The 17,167-nt window shown below is 39.9% G+C and overlaps 1 protein-coding gene across 1 annotated transcript; it reads left to right on the forward strand.

Moving 5' to 3' along the window:
• Nucleotides 1-819: 819 nt before the first annotated feature.
• TMEM114 (transmembrane protein 114) lies at nt 820-12,878 on the forward strand (the record flags this gene model as incomplete). The annotated part of the gene is made up of 3 exons (XM_010011515.1): nt 820-900; nt 9,898-10,035; nt 12,646-12,878. Coding segments are annotated over 3 exons (452 nt in total), but the record flags the coding sequence as incomplete, so codon positions are not given.
• Between the last annotated feature and the right edge of the window lie 4,289 nt (nt 12,879-17,167).

Consider the following 17,167-nt stretch of genomic DNA (forward strand, 5'->3'; position numbering starts at 1 on the left):
CTTACTCGGGGGGAAGGGGGCAATAAGGGGCGAAAGCTCTGGGTTAAAGCCATTGAAAAATAAATAATAACATAAAGAATATGAACTTAAATAATATTAAACAATATATAGTTTATATGAATAAGTACTATGAATATAAATTGTATGAGAGTAAATATTATTAGTTGTAAATGTATATCTGCAAATAATATAATTAAATTAACTTAATCCCATGCTAACTAAAGGTTAAGTGACTAAGTTCACCAAGTGATTGTACTGTGTTTGGTCTTGCTTGGTATTTCAGCGCTCTGATTTTTAATGATAGATCCATTAGCCCTATGTGGATATGACAGTATTTTCTCCATTCAGTTTAATTTGTATGCCAGGCGTATTCTTTGGGTTTTGATTCCTCCATTAAAAACAAGGAGTAAGTAATGTTCATCATAGGCAAGAAAGGATGTTACTTGCAGTGGAGAAAGGAAGAAGGTGCAGGTTAAAGGAATTCTCCCCTTTGCTGTACCCTGAGCCCCACTGAAATTAGCAGATTTTCCATCTTGACTTCAGTGGTCAGGCCCCATGGGGGCAGAAGTTGGCCAATGCTGAGTGCTGAAAATCCCCTCCTTCCCTCCCCTACCTAGGAATGACTGGTTTTAGAACAGATAATATTATATGAAGTATGCGTACATGCAGAAAAAGAACATACATTGCAAGAAGCTATAGTGCAATTTTTTCTCATTGTTTTTTCCCTTCTCTATTACTGTGGAGCAAATGCATACACACAAAAATAGAGGAAATATTATAGCATTAATTTCTCTCATTGTTTTTTCCCTTCTCTGTTAGTGAGGAACGAATGTTATCCTTTGATAAACCCTTTCTGGCATGAGAATGCAAACATCACTGATTCACACAGACAGCTTTTATGTGAGTAACTTCTATATTACTTCTACATTTCCATCCAGCCTTCCCTCCCTCCTTGGCCCATTACAAGGTCCCATTTCTGATTCAGAGAGGCAGTTCTTTGAGACAGTGTTTTCCTTCTGCTTCTGTACAATATCTGTCACTGCATGTGGTATTTAAATGGTGTTACTGTTGAAATAACTATCTAGTTGGTGTCAAGTTCAGCTAAATTGTTACCCAGGAGTAAAATGTTTCTGTCTGGAATGGCTCAGGAAGGTGCAAAATTATCATAAATAAAAGGTAAAAATGTTCAAAATCCCCCCAAAAGAGTTTGATCGCTGAAGATGCTTAAGCACGCATTTAAACAAATCATTAAGACTGTCACTTACCTACCCTTTCAGTGGGATTCCTTACACTGAAAAGAAAGTTCAAGCATGTGGGAATTTAAGGAAAGAAATCAATGATTAAAAGCAGTGTTCAAAGGCTTTAAAGAACATTGTGTTCAAAAACATTACTTTAAGTTTCTAACTGCGTTGGTTGGTATTTACTCCTTTTTCTTTAGATTCATTTGTCAATGTCAGAATGTTTTCAGAAAGTCCAAACTAAACATTTTCAAATACTTCTAGGCTTCTCCAAAAAGATGATTTATGTTCTTTGCCTCATATTCTGCACAATGCTTCCCTCATACATGCTTGTATATGCACTTGCACTCTTTTTGTTTACTTCACTCTCCTCACTAACTCTGGCTGTTTTCCCCTTGCAAGCAGAATATATGCATTTGTTCTGTGTCTTAAAATGGTATTCTTTCCCTCAAAGCCAGCCATTTCCCTGAGCAATCCTTCAGAGAGGCTTAGAGTGTCTTTAGTCTCTTGGAATAGCATCTGATGATATATCTAGAAGGGCAGTCCACATAACCAAGTAAGCCAGTGAGGTACTGATGATAATGTAGCTGTGCTGCAACAGTAACTTGAAAGTTAAAGTAGGAATAAGATGCCAGTGGGATACTTTACAGCGGTTACAAGCATATTGACAGGTTCAAGACTCAAGAGCAGATTGTCTCTTCGTGCTTTCAAATTGAAAGGTGCCATTTCTTTAATCTTCCTTGCTTAAGACAGAGGGCCTTAGCTGCTTGATGTTGCTGAAAACTGTAGAGGATCAGTGAAAATGATTTTCTGCTGGATCACTTAAGTCTTTGAGGGTTTAAAGTTAATTGAAAGCAACAAGACTGATCATGTTTTAAGTGTGGGCACCTCAGCTGTTATATTGGTGGTAGTCTAAAATTTCTGGATAAAATTATTAGCATTTCAAAAGTTGTGCTCATATCTGTAATTTTCCTCAGGAAGGAGATTTTAGATTACAGCTCTTCAATGAAAGCTGAATTCTGCAAAAACAAAAGCAAAGAATATACAGAGCTTTTTTGGTTATAAAAATTATGTTGGCTTGGAAACAAAGAACAGCTCTTTGGTAGTCATGAAGTGTAACTAAATAGTGAATATGAGTAAAAATTGGATTCATAGCTATGTTTACAGACTCTTCAGAGCCTCAGAGAATTTGTTTATCTCTTGCTTTTACATCAAGTACTATTTTTAGGTTCCTGGACAAAGACTTCAGGTCTGCAAAGACACTTCTAGATGTTATTATAAGCAAGCATAGTCTGTCTAAAAATGATGAGAACTCAGAGATACTTTCACTGAAAGAACTTACGGGTTTGATTTGAATGCCCTACGGAGTAAACTTCCTGATATTTCAGGTGCTCAGCTTCAATGCAGTTTCAGTGTGGTGAGGCTACAGACTCACACCAATAGCAGCTGAGCATAGCAAGTGCCATGACAGTACTTCTTCTAGAAAATACTGATCTTTCTAAGTGACATCTAGGTTTGTTAAGTACTGAGGTATCGCCTTCTACTTCAGCCTTACACTCTTTTCTCAACTAATTTCTGACTGTGCTCACCAAGTCATATTTAGGCAGATCAGGGCAAACCTTCATCTACAACACATTTTAACTAGAATTTTAGAGGACAATTCTGGAATCATGGATTTCAGCGTAGTTACAGTAATTTATTCATGTGTTGCTATATGGGGCAAACTGCCTAATTGCACAGCTTTAATCAGTTACTTTTAAAGATTACTTTTTTTCTCTGTGTGTGCCTGTGCAGGTGTCTGAGAGGCATGTTCACATGGAATTAATCTCATTCTGTCCAGCTGTACACCCATATTTCTCACTGTTTAATTGGCAGGCTGAATTTCAGGAGCTCTGAAACGTTAAACATGTTTCTTGCCGATTATTCCTAAAAAGGTTTAAAAGGGCTGTCTCCTATTTCAGATGTTTAAGTAACACCCTGAGAATCCCGTCCTCCATTTTCAGAGTTCCCATATTCTTCCTGGCATGTCTTAATTAGGAAAAAGTGCCAAAAAGATGGGAGAAAGTCTGTATCTGAGTGCAAGAGCTGGGTCTAAGTGGAAACAGAAGTGCTAGTCAGTGCCAGAAGACAAACCTTTCATTAGAGAATGAAAAGCCTTCACATTCTCTCCCTCCACATTTTCTATCTCTCTCCTATTCATCCCTAGCAGATTCCTTTTAGGCTTATTGCAGACTTCAAATAGAGCTACTGGCAAACTAAAGAGAAGAAAGGCGTACAAGTGAAAGTTCTGTGCTGCCAGCAATATTACTCGGGCAATCAACCTAGGTCTTGTCAAACCTGAGAGTGCAATGTATTTTCACATCACAGGAGTACTCCTGAGCAGTTACTCTAATGGATTAGACATATGCCTTCTCCTGTACTTTAAGCTTCTATTTCTTTTTGTACCATTCCCTCCAGCTGGACATATGGCATGTACCCTCAAACCCAGAATGTAAAAGATATTTTCCTACTACAGATCACATGATGGCATGGTTATATATTTGTTTAAATAATCAGAATACACTACTAGACTACCTACCACCAGCTTTTCTGAAAACCCTGCATTTAAAATAAAAATATTTTTCACTAGAGATGTACATTCTACTCTGTCCCATACAGTATTAAAATGAAAGTGTCACTTTTCAGCATTTAGACAGTTATTAGGGTCTCTTGGGGTTTAAAGAGCTAGGATTAAAGTGCTAGGATTAAAGATAGTCCTCTGAAAGTCACCTTTAAAACTGAAATATGTTGGCAGAGACACCCCAGATATCTTATCTTGCCATTCATTCTCCTGTGCCAGCTATGGAAGACAAGCAGAAAGAGCAATGTTTTTCCATGATGAGCTGCATTCCATCTCTCACTAAATGGTAAAAGAAGGATGTCACTCTGACTTCAAAGGAAGCTGCATTAGGAGTTCTGAGCAGCTTTGCCATTTTCCTCAGGAACCTAAATGTTGAGGATCACGTACAGAGAGAGGGAAGTTGGTGCACAGAAGGCATGGCAGGTTTTAATCAATTAAAAAAATCTTCCTTAAGAATTGCAGCTTTAAAAAATAATTTCTTAAAAAAAGAAATAAAATTAAAACCAAATACCAAACCCCCCAAAACCCCAAAGCAAACCAACCAAACAAACCCCCCAAGCCCCAACAAACTGAACCCAAAGCCCAACAAGTTACACTGGGGAAAGTTACTCTTGGGGCATTTTTGTAATATAACTGTTTTTCATTTACCAAAGTCTGTATTGTTAATAATAAGTAAATACCAGTATAGATTTAGTTAAGGACAGCACAGGTGTAATCCCTGCAAAATGAAAAATTTTGAAGTATTTCTAATAAAAATCAGTTTCTACTCTCGGGCTTGGTTCAAGTACTTCCTGCAGGACAGATGAGCTGTCAAAAGAACAAAGTAATGTGGTTGCTGGATACTAATGTATCCTGTCAAAACCATTCTATGAGCTTGACTTTTTGGAAACTCAAGTAATCTGTTTGTGTGTGTCTGTTTTGGCAGGATAGTGATCCCTGCTTGGTAATAGGAAAATTACTTCCATCTATGTTCTGAACAGTGGCTAAGGTTTTTTTAAAGCATGATGAAATTTGTTACCATGAGGAGGGGTTTTTTGTGTGCCTTCCCCCTGCCCCTTTATAGTTTAAAACCAAATTGCCACCAAGCTCACTCTTTTTTTTCTTTTTTTTTTTTGTTTTGGCACATCAAACCAACATTTATAATGTGTTATTTGACCAAAATGTCAGAGGCCATTTTGGTCCAAAGATACCTACAAGGTATGATTAAGCCACTGACAACCCTGTTTTTTTGTTAGTAACATGAACATCATGGCTGGTGAATGATTTCCTGTTACAAGTCATTTTTAGTACTCTACTCCTGAGCCATCCAGAGATGATCAGTTAATGGATGTGGTTTCCACTTATATATGGCTGGAAGAAAACGTTTTTCTTGTTATAAAACCAAGAAGTGTGCAGCTGCCCATGCACAACTGCTTAAATTCTTCTGCCCAGAGTGTTTTAATTTTTCCCTTTTAGACACCAGTGTAACTGGAACCCTCAGGCTGCAGACAAGCTAGTGCTTCCTGCAGACAAGCTAGTGCTTACTGGAGAGAAACAGTCTTTGCAGTAGGGGCAGTTAGTGGTGCCTCAGTTGTTACAGTGTTAAAGCTGCCTTGCTTTCTTCCTCAATAAAATTAGTTTAATAGTACAGGATTTCCTTACACCATGTGGACCTTGTAACAGTCACTAGCGAGCTGCTTTCACACTTCTCCCCGTTCTTTATGAGCCTGCTTAATTTTTACCAATTTACGTGTTTATAATGATATAATCCCAGAATGCCTTTGGCTGCTCTTACGTTTTTCATGGGGGACTCATAGTTTTTTGCATTTTTTCCTTTTGGTTGAAAGTCATTAGAAGGAAACAGCTAGGGCTGGAATACCCAGCAAGAGCTAGTTCAGAGACTGAGTGAAACAGGACCCAAATGGTGTACAAAGAAATTCTGACATATTGATATAGTAGGTGCATGCCTAAGGAGATCTGCTTTGTTTCAGAGCAACAGTGCAGTGGTCCTTCAAAGAGGTTTCAGTAAGCACTTGCTTCAGTGCTTACAGTAGATATTACAATAAATACATACAGAAAGCTGAGATAACTTTAGCATCACTGCATCCGAGACCTAATGAGTGACAACTTCTGATGAATATTCTCATTTTCAAATGCATTGCTACCATAGCAATAGAATGTGAACCACAGTGTATCACTTATGTTTATCATTCTATCCATTCCTAGTATCAAAGCTTTTCACCAGTGTCCACCTGTACCAAGTCCAGCATCATTTTATTTCTACTATCTGCAGTTTGCCTTCCAGTTTAGCTCAGACTTGTTGCGTGAGACAAGCATAAAGCCAAAACATGTAACACAAGTCCAGAGCTCCTCCACCATCATCTCTTCTCTACTGAACAGGACGGAATCCAAGCATTTGCGTCCATTGGGTTCAAGCCCACATTTAGCCAGAGACAACGGTTCCTCTCTGTTGCTCACTGTTTCTCTAAGTTCCTTCTTTCCTTGCAAGCAGGTCAGGCTTTCTCATTGCACTGTTTCTTCTTGGCTTCACCAAGTCTTTCCAGAGCAGCCCCACTGGTTTTAGCTACTGCCAGCATTCTGTTTTGGCTAGAGGCTTTTGTATTTCTAACTGGCTATTTAGTTACTGTTGGGGCAGATAAACAAGTCCTTAATTAAGCTTTTCTGAGCTGCTGCCATTTGGAGTATTTCTGATGAGGTGACTATTACAGATTTCTGAAGACTATTTGCTGTAAACTGTGCAAACAAACCCAAAGTTAGTTTGAAACAAGCTCCAGCATATTAGCAGGAGATGATTAAAAAAACTGTTAGACCTGCAGTTGGTTACTTTTGACACCATTCATATTTTCTAGTTCATTCCACAGATTTCTGTTAAAACCACTCATCAACAACTGTGTTGGGTGAAAATTTAGAAATGACTGCCAAATTTGGACGCACACTGCAGATGTCATTTTTGCAGACATTTGGTCAGGCCTCTAGTAATTTGGCTGGCTGATATAAAACTTTATGAATTCAGAGCAAGCAGTTTAAGTGTTGTTTCTACAAAAAAAAGTGTTTTTTAAATGTTCATCTGTTTGTTTCAATATTTTCAAGATTAAACTACTGGATCTTTCTTGTTGGACTGTCAGGGAACTCAGGCATTGAGATGTGGGAAACCAATTCTGTTTTCTAGGCAAGTGTATATAACTCTTCTTGTGCAAAATGCTTAGGCTGTTATTTTTTTAATACTAGATTAATTGAATCAAAATGAATTCAGTTATATTATAATTCATCATGCATAAGTATGTATTTCAACACAAACTAGGAAACACTAAAATGACTGCAAAATTAATGTTTTAACTTCTTTCACAGATGATTATTGAAGACAGAAACACAGTAAAGATATTTTAAGTCATGTTTTTCTATAAACTAATTCTGTCCCTCTAATCAAGGCATAGTATCATATTCCAGACGGTGTGAATTCAGATTCCTGAGTGGTTTCCATGGCAGCATTTTAGAATAAGTTTCCCAGACAGTTGCAGATTTCATAGAAGGACCAATGGCTATTAGGTATTGAACTAGAACACTGGAGGTGATAAAAGTGCTGTTGAACCAAATTCAATCCATTAAATATTTCATTTTTAAAAAGCTGCAGGTGATTCATGGAAATGTGATCCCAGCAGTGTGTAGGAAAAGCAAGGCTCTGGTCACAGTGGAATCTGTGGGTTTCAGCTGAGATACCACTAAAACCTAGATTTTCACTGAAGAAGGCATAAAAATCAGAATTATTCTGATATTGCGTGCAATTGTCACAGATCATTAGTGCAATCTATGACACTCCCCAGGAGAATAGCCTAGTACGGAGTTGTTTTCTCTTTGCTTAAAAAGGTTACATTCAGAGGTTAATCTTCTTCACCCACACTTGTCCTGGCTAAGGTATCCTAGCTGCAGTAGCTGAATTAACACCATGAAAAGGAAAGTCAAAGAAATGGCAACTGTTAGTGTTAATGTCCTGAGGTATAGTTTGTTAGCAGCAACTTTGACTAGTGAGGGACACCCAGCAAATCACAAAGTACAGGCCCAGTGATGAACTTGTTTATATTTCTTCCCTCCCAGCAAAACCAGGTCTGAGGACAGAGTTGCATCATTCCTACTTTCAAAATGTTAATTGCATCAGATTTTACACCTCCTACCTCCTTCCAAGGCCTTTTCACCTCTTACTTGCAAGACCAAATCTAAGCAGACACATAGATGTCAAAATGGTAGGGAAGCAAAATCAGACCTGATATCTGCAGGAAGCAAAAACAAGGCCAAAGACTATCCTGTTCCTGCTGCCTCTGTAGAATATGAGAACTAAATTGTTCTCATAATCTATAATTGTGCCAAATCTCTATCCTGAAATATCAGGTCGCATCACATCCCTGACAACCACTTCTAAGTCCTGAACTAAGTTTCATAGCTGTTTCTCCTCTTGGTATTCAACTAAGATTTGCAAACAGTTTCGACATCATGGTTTAGACACAGCTGAAGATTGATTTGACTGCTGGTTTTTGAGAATGGCTGTGGGTTTGGATTTCTTAGTCAGCAATAGCAGCTGTGGCCAGTTTTGCTGAAGGGAGCATCCTCAGATTTAGAAGCAAAGAAAGTGCACCCTTCAATGCAGAATTCATGCTTTCTAAGCATCAGCTGATACTAATGTGGGCATATATGGGACTAAATATGAGAATATAATATCGGTATAAATAAATGAAAATGGAAACTTTGTCAATTGCCACATTTTTCCTTGTGACCATGTTCTGTACTACACAAAACAAATCATTATGTCTTGAAGCCACATTCCACCCAAGTAATTAACAGTATCTGCCTTGATCCCATGAAGGCTTTTCCTCACCTTCCAAGGTTCTACAACTGAACATGTATGTACATGCTTGAGTCTTATTCTTATAATGTTATTGAAGAGGACAAGCTGGATCTTCAGCCAGTGGCAGGTGGAGTACCTCCAATTCAGTGGGCAGTTACAGTGACTTAAAACATTGATCATCTGATCGCACACTGTGTGATCTCTTCACTGACTCCTTTTCCTTGGGCACCAGCTAATGGTGTATTGTTGTCCTATGTGAAATTAAATGAGACAGCAAAGCCTAGAGCCCTTCGTAAAATGGATTTTATGTTTTCCTTTCTCTGTGACTCTGCACTTCATTCTGGAATGAAATAAATTGATACTGGAAGCTGGAGTTACTTTTTTGTTATTATTCTAGAAAAGGTCGGGTTGAACATTGTTAATAGATTGCATGAGAGAGAACAATGACACAAAGATGGTTCATGACGGAAAAAACAGTGTGATATGAAAAAACACATAGCAACCCTCTGTTTACACGGCTATTAAAATGTTGTAGGGATCAAGAAAGATTAATGTAAAACATTTAGCATGAGAGGAAGCAATGAGGATAGGTTAATGTACTTAGTGAAGCTGCTGTAGAAAACAATGATAGACATAGAATCAGAGCTGGATGGGAAAATTTACGTCTCGTTGATGGTCAGCTGCAACAAAGGAAAAGGTCAACAATCTGCTAGATCCATTCAGCAGAGGACATGTGACAGAAAAGTGTTTAACCAGAGTATGTGCTGGATCTTACCACCCAAACGGAAGAGAACAATGTCGTTCACTGTGATCTGTATGATTCAGATAACCGGGGCTACTTTTTATTGAGGCTGTCGGTAACTACTTGATATGCAATGCATCATCTGTTATCTAGCTAGGTTTAATACTTGGGAACAGTTCAATTGCTTAAATATATCCATGTAGACATACCCTTTTTATTTGTTGTCTCTCTTTGAAACACAGGCTGTGGTCCTGTGAAAGGCTCACTCTGTAGCTTACCCTTTTCTCCATACCATTTATTTGTCTTGCTGACTTAAACTGAAAACCCAAGAGATTGTCCAACTCCTTGTTTTTGCAGCACAGAATAAGGCTTCGATCCTTTCAGGGGCTCTGCACTCAATAATTATTACTACATCCAATGATACCACAATAAAATACTGAAATTCTTAATTTTTCTTCAGATATGCACGGAACATTTGTCATCCTGATGCCTCTCAGCCTGATATTGATGATTTTTGGAGGAATGACTGGATTCATCAGTATTCTTGCCAGGGCCTACCTTCTACTTCTAATGACAGGACTGCTCTTTCTTTTTGGAGGTACTATATCAAACTCCTGGCTTAACTGTTTTAAATAATAAGACATTTTATCTGGGAAACATCACTTTGTCTTCCAGGGGAAAAAAGCTAAGCAAGAATTGACTTTCAGAATAATGCTGGTGTTCATTCACTTGGTGTCTGCTCAGCTCCTGACAGGGTTCTGGAACAGAAAGCTGCCACTTGGAGTCAGGAAAAACAAATAATCACACACAATCAGATATCCTTGTGGACACAGAAGATTTAATACCTTCTCAGCATAGTACCCAAATTCTTCACAGACAGGGTAATAGAGGAGTGACTTTCAAATTAGTAAAGCATAGGATTTGATAGACTTGCACAGATCTTGAAACTATTAAGAAAACTGACATTTTTCCAAAGATATTTGACCCTCAGAGGGGTCTTGGTAGTCATTCCTGGTGAGATGCACTGCTAGTTTTGAACAAGAGAGGTGTCCCCAAACTGCAGGTCACAAAAGGAAAACCCAGAGAGTTATTTTAGTTGGAGTGTAACATTTCAACCTGAAGCTGCTAAAATTCTTTTATATTTTGTGTTCTATTATTTTTGCTGTAACCAAAACCATTTCATTTATGAAATTAAAAATGTTCTGCCAAAGTAGAAAAACTGGGTTGAAATCCACTTCCATTTTCTTCTCCAAATAGATTTTCAGTACTGTTTCACAACGTAACTTAAACAGAAATTTTCCCCAGCAGAAAAGGGGATCCTCAGTATTGGCCCTTACCACCTGATCATACAATCCTGTTTCTATGAAAAGAATGCTAAGAGATTGCTGGAAGCAAATGCTGCTGTCTCAAAGTCTTGAATGACCTTTTTAGTCTGAAATGCTCTTACAAAGACCAACCATCCTCCATTATGCTTTTCTTCTTCAAAAAGAAAAAGTTCTATTTCCTTAGAACATCAGAAAGCTGTATTCCCTAAAAAGGCTTAGACTGTTTGAAAACTACTCCAAATAGTAAGTGAAAGATGAAAAGCCATGAAGTGCAAAGCATGATTATCCTGCTGAGGAGTGGAGTACTGTGTCTTTCTAACGCACTTGGGGTTGCAAAGAGGGAAAGGAAACATAAAGACTGTAGCAGGAGAGGAGTGCTTGAACATGTTTTCAAGATGCAGCTAGTGCTGTTTCCCAGGACAGCATAAACAGACTGACTGCAGCGGGGTCTTCAGTGTGACACCAGACTGTCTTCCTGCTCAGGTGGTATTGTTCAGCTCTTCCAGCTGCACTGAGGCATGATCCATGTAACAGCCATGCACAGCTGTGTAGGATATTCCAGGTCACAAAGTTCAGTACTGATTAATCATCTCAGCGGAAAGAAATATTTTATGCTGCAATTCCAGAAACCTGAGGGTTTTCTGAAGTACCAGAACTGATACGTTCCACACCCCAGGACGTTCTTTATGCTTCCCCATTTCGTTGAAATACAGCCACATTTAAGGGGGATCACAGACATACAAGGCATACCTTGTTGAAAATGTCAACAAAACAGTCATGTCCATTTCCGCTGGCAAAAGGTATCAAGTGATTTCTCCCCCCACCATTGCGGAGGACTAGAATAAGGTACAGTCATCATAGCATTGTTAAAAACAGTAATACAGGTATGAATTTTGACTGTTGGATAACCCAATACTCTTCTGTCTTGGTTTGCTTCTACTCAAACTTGTCTTTCTGCCAAAAATGCAAACTCATCTGGACTTACACTGTGATTCAACAAAAAGCTAAACCAAAATTTTTCTCCCTTAGACTCACATAAGACACTATCTTGTCCTACGAGTGTTCCAGGATCTATTTTACCTGGGCTACAGTCCTTTAATCCAGGGCGTTTCTATCACATCTTGCCTGCCACTGAAGTTGTGACTTTTGTTAGTATCTGTCCTTTGAGTGACATGGATGCCAGGCCCAGCATGTAGCAGGTACTTGTGCTAGATGTGCTATTCCCTGAGTTTGCTAGCTGCTTTACAGTCCTTTCATTCTGAAAACATCTGGCTTTATTAACTTGTTTTTAGTCTGCTCCAAGGATGTCTTCTTCTCAATTATTTGGAAGTGATTAATAGTCATGACTCCACAACACTTGGTGGGAGGAGACAGTAAAGACAGACACGTTTACATTGAACACTCAAAACTTACCATACCAAAAATTAGAAAACATTCTAAATTCAGGTCAATGACCTGAAATGTGTCAATCTCTGTCTCCATGGGCTTTCTTGCATGGAGGTACATAGCTGCATGTGGTGTACAGCAATGAGAAATCAGGATGCATTATAATACAGCATGGAAAACAGAGATGTACATGCATTAGATATCTGTAAAAAACATGACTAGATTTTTATTGTGGGAGGCTTGCTGTTATACATTTTGATTCAGTATTTAACAGTGAGAACATATTAAACTCAGTGGACAGAAATAACCCTCCCTTTCCTTCCCTGTCACTCATCCCCAAAAAACAGCCTCAGCTAGATTTCAGAGGTAAACAGAGGCTAGCTGGTTATCTAGGCTGGGTAGATAGAAAGGATTGACAAGCCCTAGGAGATATCCAGTTGTTTATTTTTAATTTCTGCAGTAGATGCTAACTAGCTGAATATGCTTTTCTTTCTCAGCTCTTGTTACACTTACTGGGATCAGTGTTTATATTGCATATTCAGCTGCTGCCTTTGAAGAAGCTGTCTGCCTCCTGAGGAGTAAGGATCTCCTGGTAGAAATTGACATCAGGTTTGGCTGGTCACTGGCACTAGCCTGGATCTCCTTTGTCGCAGAAGTGCTCACTGGGGCTGTGTTTCTCCTGGCAGCAAGAGTTGTGGGTCTGAAACAACGACGTGAACAGGCATTATGAACAACAGGTATCATTGCAACATCAGAACACCACAGAGTCTAGAAGTGTGGATTGCTTGGTCCATCTGGTCACTAGGGATAATAAAATTGACGAGGCTGTGACTGAGCATCTTGTCAGCTGCCATAAACCTTTTTCCTCACAGTTAGCTATAAAAACAAAAAATTCTTGTAAATCAGTAGAACATTTCAAGTGTTGTCAATAAGGAAACCCTTGTGACTTTAGAAGAAAGTACATTGCAGTGTTAGCGTCTCCAAAATAGTTTCATCTGTCAGCAAGTAAGACATCTTAATTCATTGCTTAGAACAGGCAGATTTCTTGCTTTCTTTTCTCCTTTCTGCTGTCCCAGTGAAGTGCCTCAGAGTACCTTGCAGGCCAGTATGCACAGTTCACTTAGCTTTTGGTTGCTTCTCTGAGAGTCCTGATAAGTATGCCTCCTAGGATTCCAGGCATGTTGGCAGCCTCTACCAGCAGAGGTCCTCTTAGATGGCTACTTTGTGGTAGATAGTGTGATGTCTAAGCACCCTCAGTAAGTTTGCTGACAATACCAAGCTGCGTGGTGTGGTCAATACATTGGAGAGAAAGGATGGGATCCAGAGGGACCTGGACATGCTCGAGAGGTGGGACCTTGCAAACCTCATGAAGTCCAACAAGGCCAAGTGCAAGGTCCAGGGTGTGGGCTGGGGCAATTTCAAGCACAACTACAGACTGGGTGGAGAATGGACTGAGAGCAGCCCTGAGGGGAAGGACTTGGTGGTGTTGGTTGACAAGAAGCTCAACATGAACTTGCAGCCCAGAAAGCCATGTAGTAGTGACTATGATGGTGAAGTTCTCAAGTGTAGTGCAGTGGGGAGTGTACTGCAGGACAAAGTTACAGCTTCTTTTCCAGGTGTTTTAACTACCTACTGTACTTAAAACACAGTCTGTCAGATGCTCCGGCTATACACTTATCAGTTTCAGCTTATTACTGCCTGCTTTTTCATTCTGTAGTGCAGAAGAGGAATCTGATGCATTTCCCAGCTTTTACATAGCAATTTTGACAGTGCTTCTTTTTCATGAAATTTGTCCACATGCTTTGTGCTAGAATATCCATAACTTGTGCTGAAAACTGCTGGCATAAACTGAAACCACAGAATACCTGTATTTCATCTTAGGTGCCAAGCAGTCTGGGTTTTCTTAATTAGTTTTTCCTCTGGGTTATAGTGTTTAAGACAAAGTTTACTTCACTGCCTACTGAAGTTAAGGAAGAATTTTTCCTCTGACTGCTATGGCTCTCAGTAAAGACTTGGATGTGTTAACAGCTCCACTACATTTCTGTTAGACCATGTATTTCTGGAGGACTTCACCATACCACTGTTCACAACTATGGCTCAGGAGCTGTGTCAGCAAGGCATGCTGTGTCACTGAGCAAGTCCCTTGTGCTTTCCCCAGTAGTGCAAAGGGCATCATTTACCTACCTCTGTTAAATATCAGAACAATTTCATCATTGTGTCTTGCATTAGATTGCACATTTACTCTTACTGAGCTCCGCTCTAATCTTAGTCACACAGTACCAATTACTTTACAAAAAAATAGTGGCAGGCAGCTTCTGAGACCTTGCAGTCTTTGGAGATATAAGGAAACATTATTAGTACCATGCTGTGGGTGGAGAACAGAGGCAGAAAAACTGTCCAAGGTCACTTGAAACCAGAGTTTCTGAATTTCAGTCTAAGACCTTAGTTGGCACACCTTGCTTGTTATCAGGATGAAATAAGTCCTGAATAGACTGAGCAGTAGAAATCCAGTGAATAGGCAGTACAATTCTGTAATTCTCACCTGCTCCCACACTGGTTCTCACGTATCTTCCATCTTGCCTTGTGCTGAGACTGTGTAATTGAGACATTTTACAAGTTAAAACATAACAAAACAGATCTGTAAGAAGAGTAAGAAAAAAATCCTTTGTAGCCAAAATTCCATGTGCTTAAGTGAATTACATAAAATGTGATATTTCTATGTTTTGGTGTTGGCAAAGCTATTTATAATGCAATTTGTATGTTACTCAGACATTACTGTAAACTGTAACAGTAAAATGTCATCTGAGTTATTTTTTGAATATTTATTACAGGTGTTATTTTACAGTGGTTTTGAATGTTGTAAAATTAAATAAAATGACATCTCAGAGTTGGGAATTATTTACCAAGACGTGAAGATCTAAGATATGTATTTTTCTTTAACTTTTTCTGCAGATCTATTCTACAGTTTGCATGATGCTTTTGAAGTGCCTGTGTCACATGTGGTAGGTATTTATAAGATACTTATGCAGCTACAACATGAAATACTCACGTGATCAAATCTAATTTAGAAAGCCAATGTATTTGTTATTGAATTAAAGCAATTCTCATTTCCATGGCTTTCCTAAATTTCTAATTCTGGCTTCCTGCAAGATCTGGTACAGTGGTAATAAAGAGTGTCTTCTGCTCCTGCATATTTGTATAACCCCTGAATTTCTCTGAAATTCAGTCTGAGTATGAATTAAAAAAGATGGTTTGGAAAAGTTAGATTAGCTTTGAACATTTTCAAGAATTATGCTAGAAAGACAAAACATCCTGGAGAGGACTTTATGTAATTTGGTACAAGTGACATTGTAATCTTCTTCCTCTTGCTGAAGCTAATGTTTATTTAACATCCAGTTCTGTGCTGTATTTTCTCCAAAATGTGTTACTGAGATGAGGACACTGACTGTTCCCATTATTTTCTAGTGAATTGCAAACTCATAGGCAATTGGCCTCATTTAAATTGAAGAAAAACAGATATACTGATCAAAGCAGTGCTGTTTGAATGGTTTAAGTACACAGAGCTACTGGACAATACTAGTCACTAATTCAAAGAATTCCTCAAGGGATGGCAGAGAGGGATAGGGGAGGTCAAAGGGATCCTTGAGGGTGAAAAAAGTGCAGATAGGCAAGACATTTAGAGGAGATGCTGGTGAATATAATGTAGACATGAAACCACAGGGATTTATTCTGAGTCTGTGCTGTGGAGCTCCTGTGGGAGCAGGTGAGAGTTACCTGCCTCTGAAGACCAAGAGGACATTCCTGGTTCTGGCACTGCTTCAGTTAAAGTAGGTCCATGTATTTACTGATTACTGGTCCAAAGCCAATAGACCTGTGTGGTGGGTCAATCAAATCAGAGCAGGATAATGAGAAATAAAACCAAATCTTAAAACCACCGTTCCCCACACCTACCTTCTTCCCAGGCTTAACTTCAATACAGATTTTCTGTACCTCCTCCCCACCAGTGGCACAGGGGAATGGGGAATGGAGATTGCGGTCAGTTCATCATGGGGTTTTTCTGCCATTCCTTCCTCCTCAGGAGAGGGCTCCTCACTCTGCTCCAGTGTGGGGTCCCTCACATAGGAGACAGTCCTTTATGAACTTCTCCCATGTGGCTCCTTCCCAGGGGCTGCAGTTCTTCATGAACTACCCCAGCATGGGTCCCTTCCACGGGTTGCAATCATTCAGGAACAGACTGCTCCAGTGTGGGTCCCCTGCAGGGTCACAAGTGCTGCAGCAAACCTGCTCCAGTGTGGGCTCCTCTCTCCACAGGGCCACAGGTCCTGCCAGGAGCCTGCTCCAGTGCAGGTTTCCCATGGGGTCACAGCCTCCGTCAGTACACCCCTGCTCCTGCATGGGGTCCTCCATGGGCTGCAAGTGGGTATCTGCTCCACCATAGACCTCCATGGGCTGCAGGGTGACAACCTGCCTCACCATGGTCTGCACCATGGGCTGCTGGGGAATCTGCTCTGATGCTTGGAGCACCCCCTCCTCCTTCTTCACTGACCTTGGTGTCTGCAGAGCTGTTGCTGTCCTGTTCTCACTCATCTCTCCCAGCTGCGATTGCTCCTGCACACTTTTCCCTCTTCTTAAATGTATTACTCCAGAGGCACTACCAGTGTCACTGATGGGCTCGGCCTTGGCCAGTGGAGGGTCTGTCTTGGATCTGGCTGGCATTCGCTCTGTGGGACATGGGGAGAAGTTTCTAGCAGCTTTTCACAGGTGCCACCCTTGTTGCCCCACCACTCCAACCTTGTCAAGCAAACCCAGTACAACCCGACTGACTCTATGCAGGCAGATGTGATTTGTAAGTTCCTCCTCCCAAATTTAAAAGCATGGCAGGATGGAGACCCAAGAGGACATGCTCTGTACATGCCTAGTTGGTCAGCAGCAGAGGAGAGCCAGAATCTGCCCAGAACCTCCCGGCTAAGGTGACCACAGCAAAGCACAGAGTGCCTGCCCACTGAAGCTGGTAAGGAA

This window comes from Nestor notabilis, unplaced genomic scaffold (assembly GCF_000696875.1).
Source record: "Nestor notabilis isolate BGI_N333 unplaced genomic scaffold, ASM69687v1 scaffold4683, whole genome shotgun sequence".
NCBI classification, from domain to species: Eukaryota; Metazoa; Chordata; class Aves; order Psittaciformes; family Psittacidae; genus Nestor; species Nestor notabilis.